General features: G+C 40.9%; 1 protein-coding gene across 1 annotated transcript in view; it reads left to right on the top strand.

Annotated features, from left to right (window-relative positions):
- Positions 1–14,980, top strand: part of rtf2 (replication termination factor 2) — a 100,186-nt gene that overhangs the window by 18,471 nt on the left and 66,735 nt on the right. Inside the window, exons 2-3 of the mRNA XM_048608192.1 lie at positions 4,716–4,935; positions 6,649–6,727. Coding sequence (XP_048464149.1) covers positions 4,716–4,935; positions 6,649–6,727 — 299 coding nt within the window. The remainder of the gene's footprint in view (positions 1–4,715; positions 4,936–6,648; positions 6,728–14,980) is intronic.

Below are 14,980 nucleotides of genomic sequence, written 5' to 3'. Positions count from 1 at the left end.
TGCCTGGCCAGCTGTGTTCATCCAGCTCCACACTTTGTTATCTCTAGGAAAAGGTGGAGGTGTGGTTCTTAGTTAATGATGGTATTAGCACAATAAAGAATGATGACTTAAGTTTGGAAACCCAAGATATAGAAATGATAAAGGCAAGAAGTCGATTGCGGGAGTAGTGTACATTCTCTCTGCCCCACCCCCCCAGAAAAACACGCACATGCAGCAATTGTCCCATGGTGTGGGGCATTAAAGAAGACATAAGACTGTCAGAAAGGCAATGTGGTTATCATAGGAGATTTCAAGCATAATATGCGAAAACGTGAAGTTGTTCATTTTAAAGGGAGAACAAAAGAACAATATTACTTGAATGGAGAAAATCTGAAGAAAGCTGTAACTCAAAGGGACTTGGTGTTATTTATGCACAAAACACAGAAAGCTAGCACACGGGTGTCAGGGATGTTGGCCCTTAATTCAAGAGGATTGAGTATGAGTAGGGGATTCTTACTGTGAATGTACAAGGCGCTGGTGAGACCACATCTGGAATACTGTGAGCAGTTTTGATCTTCTTATTAAATAAAGGATATTGTTTCATTGGAGGCAGTTCAGATAAAATTCACTAGGATGATCCCTGGTCTGGAGGGTTTGTCTTATAAGCAAAAGCTAAACAGGTTGGGCCTCTACTCAATGGATTTTAGAAGAATGAGAAGTGATTTCATATAAACGTAGAGGATTCTTAAAAGCCTTGACAGGGTAAATTATGAGAGGATGTTTCCCCTCATGGGAGAGTCTAGGCATAGTCTCAGATTAAAGGGGCATCAATTTAAGACTGACATCCAGAGGGATTTCTTCTGTCAGATGATTGAGAGCTCCTTGCCACAGAGAGCTGTGGGGACAGAACTCTTGTGTCTATTGAAGGCTGAGATAGATTCTTGATCAATCAGAGAATCAAGTGTTACAGCAAAGTGTGCATGAGGAGTGTTAGATTAGCCATGATCCTATTGAATGGTGGAGCAGGCTTGATGGGTAAAACAACCTACTCGTGTTTCTATCTCTTATCGTCTTAAAGATTTTTAATCCATATATTTACTAGAAAAAAATCGGATGGAAGAAGGTAGCCGAAGTGAGACATTTATAGAAAATTTCCAGGATAGTTTCTTAGAATGATTCATTCTGGAACTGACCAGAGAACAGGATGTACTCACTCAGAGATAGTAAGAACTGCCAATGCTGGAGTCAGAGATAACACAGTATGGGGCTGGAGGAGCACAGCAGGCCAGGCAGCATCAGAGGAGCAGGAAAGTTGACGTTTCAGGTTGGGACACTTCTTCAGAAATGGGGGACGGGGAAGGGAGCTCTGAAATAGAGAGACGAGAGGTGGGGCTGGGGAAGGTAGGTGGGATGGTGATAGGTGAGTGCAGGTAGGCAGAGGTGGGGATTGGTCAGTGAGGTAGGAGGAACCGATAGGTGGGAGAGAAGATGGACAGGATGTACTCCGCCTGGTAATGTACATTGTAGTAGGATTAATTAGTGATTTCTAAATGAAGGTGCCTCCAGGTAGCAGAAACTAACTTTGTTTGAGGGAGAGGGGAGTGGGTTCAAGACTGTTGTTTTAAATGTAAATAAGGGCAAATATGAGGCCATGAAAACACAACTGGCTAAAGGATGGCTTAATTTGAGATGCAGTGGCAGACAACTAAGGTGATATCTCAGAATAGACAACATAGGTATTGCCAACGAGTAAGAAAAATTCCAAGGGATAGACCCATTATCTGTGGTTAAGTAGAAATAGTATCAAACTTAAAGGGAAAAAAACATACAGTTGTTGAAAGGCAGGTGGCGGGTAAAATGGTTGGACAGAATGTCAAAAACATCAAAGAATTGCAACAAAAGGAATGGAAGGAAAAATTAGAGCAGGGGAGAAAGTGAGCTAGGAATATAAAACTTGATAGTAAGATTTGCTGTAAATGTTTAAAAAAGAATAGTTAACAAAATGTGTGTTGGTCTTATAGAAAGTGAGTGACAGATACTTTGAACAGGCCTTTTACATCAGTCTTCATGACAAAGAATATGAGTAACATTCCAGTAGCAGTGGAAAAAAAAATCAGGAAATGGAAGGAAGGGAGAAATTCAGGCAAACCACAATCATTAGAGAAGTGGTTAGTTTTCCAAAAGTTCATTGATTTAGTGGTCCCTTTAGATTGGAAGATTGTGCTTCTAATTCCCTTATTCAAAAGGGGAGGGAAATAAAGCAGGAAACTACAGAAACTATTATTTAAGAATTTATAAAAGGGCATTTGGGAACGTCAATGCAAATCATGTTTGACCAACTGGTTTCCTCCCACAGTCCAAAGATGTGCACATTAGGTGGATTGGCCATGTTAAATTGCCCATAGTGTCCAGGAAGGTACAGGCTAGGTGGATTAGCCATGGGAAATGTGGTTTGCAGGGATACAGTTGGCGGGGGGGGGATGGGTCTGGATGGGATGCTGTTCAGACGGTCAGTGTAGACGTGATGGGCCAAATGGCCTGTTTCCACGCTGTAGAGATTCTATGAATCTATTCTTTGAGGTAAAATTTAGTATGGATAAAGGGGAAGTGGTGGATGTCCTGTCCTTGATTTCCAGAAGACACTTGATAAATTGCTGTGTCAAAGATTATTACAGAAAATATAAAAGCTAATGGTGTGGATGCTGCACATTGGCATGAGAAAAGATTGGCTGGCTAACAGGAAACAAAGCACAAATATAAGTGGGTCATTTTCAGGTTCCAAGATCGGTGCTGGGCCCTCAATTCATTACAGTTTATGTAAATGATTTGGAAGAAGGAATGTGAGTATAGGTCCAAAATTGCTAATGACACAAAGATAGGTGGAAAAATAAGTTGTAAAGAGGATGCAAGGTTACTAAAGATAAGTTAACTGAGTGGACAAACGAGTGTCAAATAGAGCATAATATGGTAAAATGTGTAAAATGTCCATTTTGGTGAGAAAAGTATGAAAGGAATGTAATATCTAAATGGTGAAAAGGAGCATAGCTCTGACTTGCAGAGGGATATAGGTATTTTCATAGAACATATAATGGTGTAGCACAGGAGTAAGCCCATTGGCCCACTATGTTTGTGCTGACCATGATGCTATTCTAAATTAATCCTATGTGCCTGTTTATGATCCATAACATTGTATTCCCTGCCTCTACATATTTCTATCTAAATGCCACTTATTGTTGCTATCATATCTGCTTCTACTACATCCCCAGGCAGCGTGTTTCAGGCAAATATCACCTGTGTAAAACAGAAACTTCCCTTGCAAATCTCCCATAAAGTTTCCCCCACTCACCTTAACCCTATGCCCTGTAGTATTTGACATTTTCACCCTGAGAAGCAGACTGTCTGCCTGTTCACCCTATCCATGCTCCTCGTAATGTTATAAACCTCTGTCAGGTGCCCCCCTCGTCCCCTGTAATTCCAGATTATTTAATAAATGATTTCAGTAACACAATCACGTCTTATGATGGACATATTTGTGGACTTTGCTGTTTTCAAGCCAAAGTGACATTTTGTTTACCTCCTAAATGAGTGTAATATTAGTTTATGCTAGTGTGATGCCTGGTATGTCTTGCATATAACCCAGCAACGTTTCGACCGTTTGAAACAATGCATCCCATTGAGTCTTCACAGCCTGCTGCTCATGCTCGATCAGTCCATGCTTGCAAGCCTCGGAGTAGCATACCCACCATTGGATGTGATTTGGCAGTGACGAAAGACGGTAGTTGGAAGTTGTTGGGAACATTATTTTATGATTGAAGACTCTTGAAGAAATAAAGGCCTATATGATTGGAAAAAAAAATGCAATCATGACTTGAACTGAGCCATTGTTTGTGTTGTATTCTGTGATCAACATTTTCATTGCTAATGGCTGCTAACATGAGTGACACAACAAAAAGATAATTTTAAAAAACTGCTCTGCTTTACAAAAATGGCTTCACTGCAGCCACAAGGTAACCACGCAACTTATCGGAATTAAGTTGCTAATTAACACTGAAACAGCACATTCTTGTTGAGTCCATACCCACTTAAACTTGGATTCAGATCATACAAAGTTGTTACAGAAAATCTGTGCAGGTACCAAAGAGAAAGAAACAGACACCTTAATTGTATTAGTGTAGCCCACATTTGCACTCCAAAGGGCCTACAATCTGCAATGTCCAGTCTCCATCATTTTAACAGTGAACCTTTTCTACCTGTGGTTTCAGGTTCTTTATGTAGTAGTTACAGTGTAGTCTACAAGTCAGACATCCTGTGAATGCATTCTGCATTTGGTATTTGGCAGCTTCTTTGCCCTCAAATGGTGCCCTATCTTGGGCATTATCTCCTGTGATAGTTACATCTTCCTATCTGTATGTTTTCTCCTTGGGTTTGGGCAATTGACCTAGCTTGCATGCAAAGCTGCCAAGGGATCTTTCCAGCTTTTTATGGTGGTCGATTGTGTTTTATCTGATTAGATGTTTTTTCTTTCTTGTTTCCCATTTTAGCTTTGCATTACAGGGGAAATGTAAGGCAAGTGCATTTTTTTCCCCTGATGGTTAAGGAAAAATCAACTACTTAGGACATCAATAAGCTAATGAGATAAACCTTATAAATTTAAGCTAAGTTGCACTGAGAAAGATTTTGATTTTAAAATATGTTCCTTCTTGAGTTCTGTACTCAAACCATCCATCAAAATAAAGCAATAAGCACACCACCTGCCTCCAAGTCTGTTGGACCAAGACATTATGATGTGTTTTCACTGTGCTGTTTTGATCCTCAGGATGTGAAGGAGCTAAATCTGACAGACAATCCGGCCTGGAGAGGTGACAAGGCAAACACAAAAGGTGACAAGTATGAAGACTTACAAGGTGCTGCTTTCATCTGTCCTGTAGTTGGTTTGGAAATGAATGGTCGACAGAAGTGAGTTTTTGAATTTTATATTTCCTTAACATTAGCACTGTGTGACTCATGAGAATTACATATACAGCTAGTTAACAGATGAGCTGTTAAACGGTGTAAATGTTTGGGAGTTATACAAAACTTTTAGATTTGCCAGGGCACCACTTGGTGACCGTTGTGATATTTTGTAATCACCCTGTTCAGAGATGTTGTTACACACCTCTAGGGCAGGTGGGACTTGATCCTAGGCCTTCTGGCTTAGAGGTTCGGGCATTACCATTGCACCACAAGAGACCCCATTAACTGACCGTTAAAGCAGGTATACAACCTCTCTGTTGCTACTTTACAATCTAACTGTTATTTTGGTGGAAGCAACGATGGGTGTTTACTACTGTAACCAAAAAGGACCCAAGGTTTCAGTGTTGGTATTTGTCAAGAACATGAATTTTTCTTGTTAGCACCGCCGTCTGAATCTTTAATTTTTTTTGTTAAGCAGAAAGGGTGGTACTCATCTGTTCATTAGATTGGAAGAGGAAAATTTAAATGTTGGCTGCAACCATTTAAAGTGCTCTTCCAGTTACCAGCTGGTTAACAGCAAGTCTGCAGCAATCCACACCCTCTGGTAGGAGTTATCTAGACGACTTGTGGTCGGTAGTGTTTCTCAGCCAAAACACCAACAGGAGAACTTTTACAGTCCAGGAAGAGTTCCCTAGGTTGATTCAAAGTATGGAGGGATTTACTTATGAGGAGGGGGTAAGTTGGTGGGCCTGTACTTATTTGGAGTTCAGAAGAATAGGGTTCACCTTACTGAAACATGGGAAGAGGTTGTTTTTCCCATGTGGCAAATTACAGAAGCTGAGGGCATCGTTTTAGAATTGGGGATTACTCATTTAAGACAGATGAGATTTTGCTGAGGGTAGTCAATCTGTGGAATTTTTCTCTGCAGAGAACAGTTGAGGCTAGGTTATTAAGTATATTCAAGGCTGCGATAGACGGATTTTTAATCAGTAAGGGAATTGAGGGTTATGAAGATAAGGCAGGAGTGTGGAATTGGGATTATCGAATCAGCCATGGTCTTACGGAATGGTGGAGCAGACTTGATGAAAAAATAGCCTACCTCTGCTCCTATATCTTATGATCTTAAAATAACAGGCTGTACCCGTAGAATCCCTACAGTGTGGAAGCAGACCATTCGGCCCACCGAGTCCACATCGACCCTCCGATAGCATCCCACCCAGACCCACCCCGTATCTTAGACACTTTGGGCGATTTAGCATGAACTGTCCAACTACCCTGCATGTCTTTGGATTTTGGGAGGAAACCGGAGCACTTGGAGGAAAACCCAATGCAGACACGGGGAGAATGTGCAAACTCCACACAGTCACCAGAGGCTTGAATTGAACCCAGGTCCTTGGCGCTGTGAGGCAGTTGAACGTGATCGATATTAGCAATACTCTTTTCTTCCCCTTCCGTATTATCTATCTACTGTCTCCTGTGCCATTCTTCCCACTCCCCCCCCCCCCCCCGCCTCCCCCGCCTCACCTGTGCTGTTTACTCCCTCCCAGTACTGTCTCTCCCCCGAGAATGCCACTTTGTCTCCCTGCATGCCATTTGCCATCTCCATCCCCAACCACAGGCCAAGTCTCTTGACCTACATCATAAACGCAGAGTAAGTTTAAACAAAAGGTTTGAGAAGGTATTCACTGTTGTTACTGAACTCATTTGATATTACAGATTTTGTTACCTCCGTGACTGTGGCTGTGTCTTTTCGGAGCGTGCTATGAAAGAGATAAAGACTGAAGTTTGCCATAAGGTAAAAAATTGGAAAGCTGTGCTCCACCATTCAGACATCCTGCTGAATGTATGTTAGAAGGCAGTAAACATGCTTGAGAGAAGTCAATTTTGCCTGTTCTTTGAAAGTGTTCGGATATTGGATTGGTTGTCAGTTCATTGGTTGTGGTTTGACTGCTGATTACCTGTGATGGTGGGAACCTTTTCTGACCATTAAACAGATGTTTTAAAACTGTAGCTTTTGAATTTTGCCTCAGTCACAAAGGTGAAAATACCTCCAGGTTCCACTTGATTTGGACCCATGAAGCTATTTACCTTTGTTTTGAAATGTTAATTTTGAAAGCAAGCATCACATTCAATGCAAACATTTTAGTGCTGTTTTTCTTGCTGCAATATTACAATGAATGATCATAGATTTTTTTTTTGTTTTGCTTTTATTGACTACCATCCCGACCTTTGCATCATATTTTATAGTCAAAGAAGATAGGAGCAGAAGGAGGCCAGTTGGCCTGAGCCTGCTCTGCCATTCAGTATAGTCATGGTTGATCATTCAACTCAATCCCCTGTTCCCATTTCCTGCAAGTATCCTTTGATCCTTTTAGCCTGAGGAACTAGATCTAGCTCCTTGAAAACATTTAATATTTTGGCTTCAACTGGTAGCAGAGAATGCCACAGGAACACTACTCAATGAGTGAAGAAATATCTCATCTCAGTCCTAAATGGCTTACTCTGTATCCTGAGACTGCACCCTCTGGTTCTGGATTCCTTAGTATTTAGGAGTGTTCTTCCTGCTTTTTTTTTGTGTTCATTCATGGGATGAGGGCGTCACTGGCCAGGCTAACATTTATTGTCTGTCCCTAATTGATTAGAAGGTAGATCAGAGTCAGCCACATTGCTGTGGGTCTGGAATCACATGTAGGCCAGACCAGGTAAGGATGGCAGTTTCCTTCCCTAGGGAGCATAAGTGAACCAGATAAGTTTTTCCCACTAAGAACAATGGATTCATAGTCATCTTTAGCTTCTTAATTCCAGATTTTTTTTTAAACCAGATTTACCCTGTCTAGCCCCGTTGGAATTTTTTAGGCTTCTGTGAGGTGCCCCCTCATTCTTCTAAACTCCAGTGGATATATTCCTAACCGATCCAGTTTCTCTTCAGATGTCAATGCTGTTATCTCAGAAATCAGTGCGGTAAAACCTTTGTTGCACTCCCTCAAAGTCAGTTCCCAAAATGTGAGCTGAGTTTTGGGATTAATACTCTCGTTATAATTCCAGTAGGCCACGCCTCCCTGTTAATTTCAAAGCAAACAGTATTACTTGCATGGAAATATCTCTGCAATTTCCTATCTCACATGTGCTGTAGGAAGTAATGTTCTACCTAAAACCATAAGACGTGAGAGCAGAAGTAGGCTATTTGGCCTATCCAGTCTGTTCCCTCCACTTTCCTGTTTTATCCCCATAACCTTCGATTGCCTTACTAATTAAAAATATGTCCATTAGAATTGCATGGATTCACTACCCCCAGAAAAGTTTCCTCCTTACCTCTGCTTTAAATGTACAACCCCCTATTCTGAGACGATGCCCTCAGCTCCTAGACACTTTACATTGAGCATATCAGGCCCCCTTAACAATATAATGTTTCAATAAAGTCACCCCATTCTTCAAACTCCAATGAGTACAGACCTAACCTAATCAACCTGTCATCAGAAGAAAATCCCTGTATACCCTGAACCAACCTTCCCTGGCTGCCTCCCATGTCAGTACAGTTGGCTCTGCTATAATGCAGTAGTTGCATTCCTGCGCAACACTGTTTTTGAAAATCGTGCTACCGAAATAACAGGGCCTATGGGAAAAGTGGTGTTAGGGGCAGACCACCAAAAAAATCACTCAAAGTCACTCAAAAATCACTCAAAAGTCTAACACAAAGGATAGCACAGTTTGAATAAATGTTCAATTCATATCTAAAAATGAAATAAAAGTAAATTTAACACCTGATCTTGAAAACCTGTCAAGATGACTTGATGGGGGAGGAGGTTTGTGATATCTCTGTTAGTAATGCAGGATCACCATCACCATCACCAGAAGTGAATGGCTGTGGTTCATCGTCTTCTGATGGTTGCTTGGGTGAGGTTGTTGACTTGCTGGCCAAGCTGGCTTATTTTTGTTCAGACGTCTCGTCACCGTGCTAGGTGACATCATCAGTGGAACCTTCGATGAAGCAATGTTATTCTACTCTGCTTGGAATTTATACTGTCCAGTCCGTTACGGTGAGTACTGTCATTTCCGGTTTTGATCTGTGTGGGTTTGTATATGGGGTCCAATTCCATAGGTTTGAAGTATGGTTGGAGAATCATGCCTCTAGGTTTCTTGGATGATGGCTTAAAAAAGACATCCAGTTTTTGCTGCTTTGCCCTCTTTCTTTCATGAAAGGTGCCAAATAAGATTTTATTCCACAAACTGCTACCCTGTTATGTTCTGCGTTGTGTAATCGTCGGCCTCTAAGAGCTGCAACTGCTTCTCAATTTCCCTCAGGATAGAAGACAAAATGGAAATGGAAAGCTCTTGTGGTGCTGCATCCTGGATTCATCTTTGTCACCTCCAGCTTCCACTTCCCCGTCAGCAACAAGATGCTATAGATCAGCTGTAGAGAGGTTTTCACAGTGGGACTCGAGCAGCTCTTCAACATCCTCACTCTCCACTTCTTCAAACCCAACTTGCTTTGCAAGATCAACACAATGTTCTTTGATTCTTGGGAGCACTTCTGACGGATCAAAAGTTTTAAAATCTTGAAAAAAATCTGGGAGTAGCTTCTGCCAAACTGCATGCAAGCAGTCCTACTGACATCACCCCAGGCCTCCTCCATAATGTCAATTGCATTCTTGATGTTAAAGCTCTTCCAAAATTGAAGAACTCTGTCCTTATCCCCTGAGGCTGCAATCAGCCTCTTAAATGTGCGCCTTAAATAATAAGCTTTAAAATCTGCTATTGCACCCTGATCCATGGGTTGAAGGAGAGAGGTTGTGTTTGGGAATAGAAAGAACATTTTGATGTTTTCAGAAAGCTCACCAATGGTGGGAGGATGGCTTGGCACATTATCCTGGATGAGGAAAACCTTGAAATCCAATTTCTTTTCCAGCAATACTTTCTAAAAACAGTTCCAAAATATCTTCCAAAACATAATAAGGTCAGAAAAAATTTGCCCCGAAATCCAGCCTCTTTTGCTTGACCTAAAGTAGATGCCTAGGGTAAACTTAAAGTAACCTTTCAAGGCTCACGGGTTGGCAGAGTGGTACGCTACCACAGGCTTAAGCTTTAAGTCTCCACTGGCATTGGCACCTGGCAGCACAGTCATATGATGCTCTGCCACCTTAAAGCCGAGAGTGTGTGCTTCATTCATAAAAATGTAGGTTCTTGATGGCATTCGCTTCCAGTATAAACCTGTCTCATCCAAATTGAAAATTTGATCTAAGTTGTAGCCTTCTTTGTCAATTCTTTTTTATTACAGGAGGAAGTGCTATCGCATGCTCCTCGTCAGCACTGGCAGCTTCACACAACTTTACATTATGTAAAGTATTGCTGTTCTTAAAACCAGCTATGCTAGCATTAAAGGCAGGCACATCTGCAGGATTTTCAGTTTTTTCTGTTGGATCTTCATAAATTGATAAGACTTTCTCTTTTATGGTGAAAAGTGTGGTCCCAGATCACTTTTTCATTTGATCTTCTCTCCACACACTTAGCCACTTAATCTCTCCAAGTTCCTTTGTCCGTGACCCCTCAGATTTGCAAGCACTCAGACTTGTTTCAGCAAAACAGCTTATTTTAATCTTTTCTGCATTGTCTGTTACGGTGCATAAGCTAGACTCCTCTATTTGTGTTAGGTGAACTATATCACATGTTCTCTCATTACACTCAAAAAGCCTTATGACATCTAGCTTCTGTTCCAGTGTTATAGCCTTTCTTTTACGGTCACTATCCACAATTTTATCATGAGGCCACTTCTTATTAACGTTATTTTCACTTTGTCTTTGCATTTTTGTGGGTAACACAGAATTTGCAAAAAAACCCTGAAAATCAGAGTACTGTACCTCTCTCAGAAAACACTTCACGACCAAGTCTGCAAAATGATCATGTGATGCTGGCGCGGAGACTCTTTCGCCGCTGACATTGCGCAAGCTCAGGACAAAGCCAACAAAACAATCGTGATGTCAACACTTACTCCTCTGTGCACCAATGGAACCTGTAGCTAACACAATGTCAAGTTTTAGAAATAGCGTTCCCTCATTTGTCAGGTGCGTTATGGCCAATTTGTGTTGCCGGAATACATGTTATAGCAGAACTGACTGTATCCCTTTCTTTGAATAAGGGATCCAAAACTGCTCTCAGTATTCCAGGTGTGGTCTGATCAGTGCATTTGTTTTACAACGAACACACAAAGTGCTGGAGAGACTCAGCAGGTCTGGGAGCATCTGTGGAGGGAGACAGAGCATTAATATTTTGATTCAGAGATAGTGGGAACTGCCGATGTTGGAGAATCTGAGGTAACAAGGTGTAGAGCTGGATGAACACAGCAGGCCAAGCAGCATCAGAGGAGCAGAAAAGCTGATATTTCGGGTCTGGACCCTTCTTCAGAAAACTTTTCAGAAACTGAAAGTCAGCTTTCCTGCTTCTCTGATGCTGCTTGGCCTGCTGTGTTCATCCAGCTCTACACCTTGTTATCATTAATATTTTGAGTTGTCCTCTGACTGCCATCTTTTATATTCCATTCCCTTTGACTTCCCGCATTACCCATTAAACTTGGAGACTAGCTTTTTATGGGTCATGCATATGAAACCTCAGATCCCGCTGTGCTGCAGCTTTCTACAGTCTTGCCATTCAAATGATATTTAGCTCTTCTATTCTTCCAGCCAAAGTGCATAATCTTACATTTTTCTTCATTATATTCCATCTGCCAAGTTTTTGCCCAATCACTTAACCTGCCTATATCCCTCTCGAGACTGTGTCATCCTGACTACTTACTTTCCCGCCTATCTTCAAACTTGATGACAGTAATATCTATCAAGGAGCCGTTTCTCCATTTGTGCTCTCATTAGACATGACTAATGACCAAAGCGTGGTTATTGGATTTTTAAACAAAATTCTGTTTAATGTTTGCATTATATCATTCTCCAAGATAGTTTATGCAGTAAGTATAACATTCATTCTGCATTTTGAAGTACCTTTTGTTCTCTCAGGACCAATTACTGTTTATTGATGTTTGTGTAAGCAAAACATAGCCAATTTGTTCACAGCAAGATTCCCCCAACGTTAAGACAAAATACTAATTAATCTGTTTTAATATTGTTCATTGTTAAATTATGGGTAGAGACTGGAAGAATGACCTTGATCTCCTGTTAAATAATTATGTAAATAATTGTAATACTGAGCTTAAAAAATATATAGGTGGAGGGTCTTGATTGATTAAGTACACGAAAAGAGACTTATGGGGCAAAGTGTTGCTTCAGAAGGAGGCAGGTCTTTGTAATTAACTCTGACATTAAGTGAAAGGTTGGCCTCTGGTGTCCTAGTACATCATCTGGCTTCAGAATAAATGAATGTGGTAGTGGAGGATGGATGCCTACTGGTTAAAAATTGAAAGCCAAGAATATTTGCAGCTAGAAGATTGTAAACAGAATAATCTGAGTTTTGTCAAGAATGGCAGAAACCAAGTGTAGACTGTCAGGGCACGGTTATCCATCAATATTTTCTGAATCCAAACTTTACTACCTTTTGGAAAAATGAACTGAATATATGGATGCAGGTTGTCTTTTTGAAGAGAAAACACTGCCTGTTTCTAATGAAAGCAAAATCAGAAGCAAAATAACACTGAATAAAATTTGGATCTTTAGTTAATCTTAGAGGATAAAATTGATAGGCAACTAATGAATCATGTTTCTTATGAGACTTGGATAGATTTTAAAAGATGGGCAGTCATTTCATAGATGAATATTTTATGGACTTTAACAGTCTGTGTGGAGGATTGCAGAAATTCAACTGGGAAATTCTTCATTCAGTTCTTTCATGTAAATTACTGGATTGTGGTAAAGTGTTGCATGTGGATAAACTTTGTCTTAACTGATATACTCAAAAAAACTCTTTTAGATCAAATATATGGTACAATTTTGAGGGCAGTGCAGGAGCAAAGGGACCTCTGAGTTCAAGTGCGCAGTTCTCTGAAGGTGACCAGGCAAGTTGAAACCATTGTTAAGAAGGCTTTTAGGATCTTTGGGTTTATAAATAGGGGGAGAGTATAAAAGCAAGGAAGTGACATGACACTTCTGACCAATGACTTGAAGACCACATTTGGAGAATTGTATTCAGCTCTGGGCACCTTATTTATGTTAAAGGCCTGGAGAGAGTGCGAAGGAGGTTTGCTACAGTGATACCAGGAATGAGGGATTAGATACAAGGAAAGATTAGAGAGAGCTTATTCTCCTTGGAGCAGAAAGAGTAAGTAATCTTATTGTAGTTTTCAAAATCAGGAGCAATTTTGACAGGGCAAAGAATGATATTCTGTTTCTACTAGGTGGAATATCAGTAACTATGGGTTACGATTTCAAGATTCTCAGCATGAGACCCAGGACTGAGATGAGAAACTTATTTACTCAGCGTTGTTAGGATTCGGTATGTACTGCCTGGGACAGTGGTGGAAATGAATTCCATAAGAGGTTTCAAATCAAAGCTGGACATGTATTTGAAAGTGATTAATTTGGAGGACTGTAGAGATATGACTGGAGAATTGGACAAGTTGGTACAGACACATTGGGTCGAATGGTGTCCTTCTGTACTGTAAAATTCTACAATTTCAAATGCTGTTTTAAAGTCCCTGGGGCAACAGTCATTTCCAGCATCTTTGTTAGTGCAAATTGGACCTTCTGCAGTATTGCAGAAGATGGGGGCAGGGTCTCATTGTAGCTTTTCAAGATCGCTTAGATATGGACTGTAGTGTTAGTATAACAGATGAGTTACCAGTGGAAGGAGTGAGGACAAAGGCGTTGTTCCTGTCCAACAAACACCAAACTACGCTATTCCCGTTACCTGTGCTATGCCTATTTTAAGTGCTCATCCAGACACTACTTGGATCTGCACTTTTTGTTATTTTTTTTTAACATCCAGAAGAGCTCTTATACAGTGTTCTTCCCCTACCACCAAATTTAATCTGCGTTTTACCCAATCAGGGCTTGTTGCAAACCTTCACAAGCCTGACATTTTCAATCAGATCTTTCAAGCGTTAAGGGTATCAGGTGATAGAATCAGAGAGAAAGGTCAAATTGTCTTCAAGTTGCGCAAACAATTTGCTCACCCTTTTCTCTCAGGATACAAATCAGACTAAAATATGTGGGTAATGGAATATGATGAGAATATAAGGTTCGTTGATGAGATTGGCCCAGATATTCTGATAGCGAGGGATTGACATTAGTCCCAGCATGCAACTATAATCTGAGGCAATGAAGTGTAAAAGCAGCTGACATCCCAGGAATTACCCAAGAAGTTGAAACTTCTTTGGAGCAATTACCCGTCTTGAATTTTTCAAAAAAGATACCATTTTCAGAAGAAGAGTCAGAGATGTCAGAAACGGTTGGAGCATTAAAAGCGGCCATAACTCCTTGCTAAGTTTGAAACCAAACCCCTGAGCTCCAGATACCCCTTGTCACCCCTACCCCCCACTCCAAACCTTGTAAAATTATTTTCCCCCTTTTCTAGGTACTCTCCTCTCCTGCCATAGTTTCACTCTAGCAGCAATGGCCCTTAGGATTCATCTAACTTGGTCAGTAATGGTTCGATCAAGGTATTCTTGGTGGTGGATATTGAAGCCCCCCACCTGTAGTCCTTTGCATTTGCTAATATCAGTGTATCCTCCAAGTGGTGATCAAAATGCGGGAGTACTGATTAATCTGATGAGGGAAAGTTTCAGATTTTTAAAGTGTTAACGGTATTGGTAGTAATCAGGAGGAGCTTTCCTTGCCCATGTATGACTTCATGGGGTCTGTATTCAACGCTGAAGACTCTTAGAGCAAAGTCTGCCTGATTGTACACCACTGTGCTGTGACCTGTCAAGGTATACCAAGGGATGTCGATGATAATGTCTGGAACTATGTCTGTCAGGTATGACTCCATGAGAATGATGCTGTCAGACTGTTTCTTGATTAGCCTGTCGGACAGCTCTGCCAGTTTTGGCACAAGCCCCCAGATGTTAGTAAGGATGATTTGCTGAGTTGACAAGGCTGTGTATGTCGTTACT

This window comes from Rhincodon typus, chromosome 19, assembly GCF_021869965.1.
Source record: "Rhincodon typus isolate 14 chromosome 19, sRhiTyp1.1, whole genome shotgun sequence".
NCBI lineage: Eukaryota > Metazoa > Chordata > Chondrichthyes > Orectolobiformes > Rhincodontidae > Rhincodon > Rhincodon typus.
This window is presented reverse-complemented; position numbering and strand designations above follow the sequence as displayed.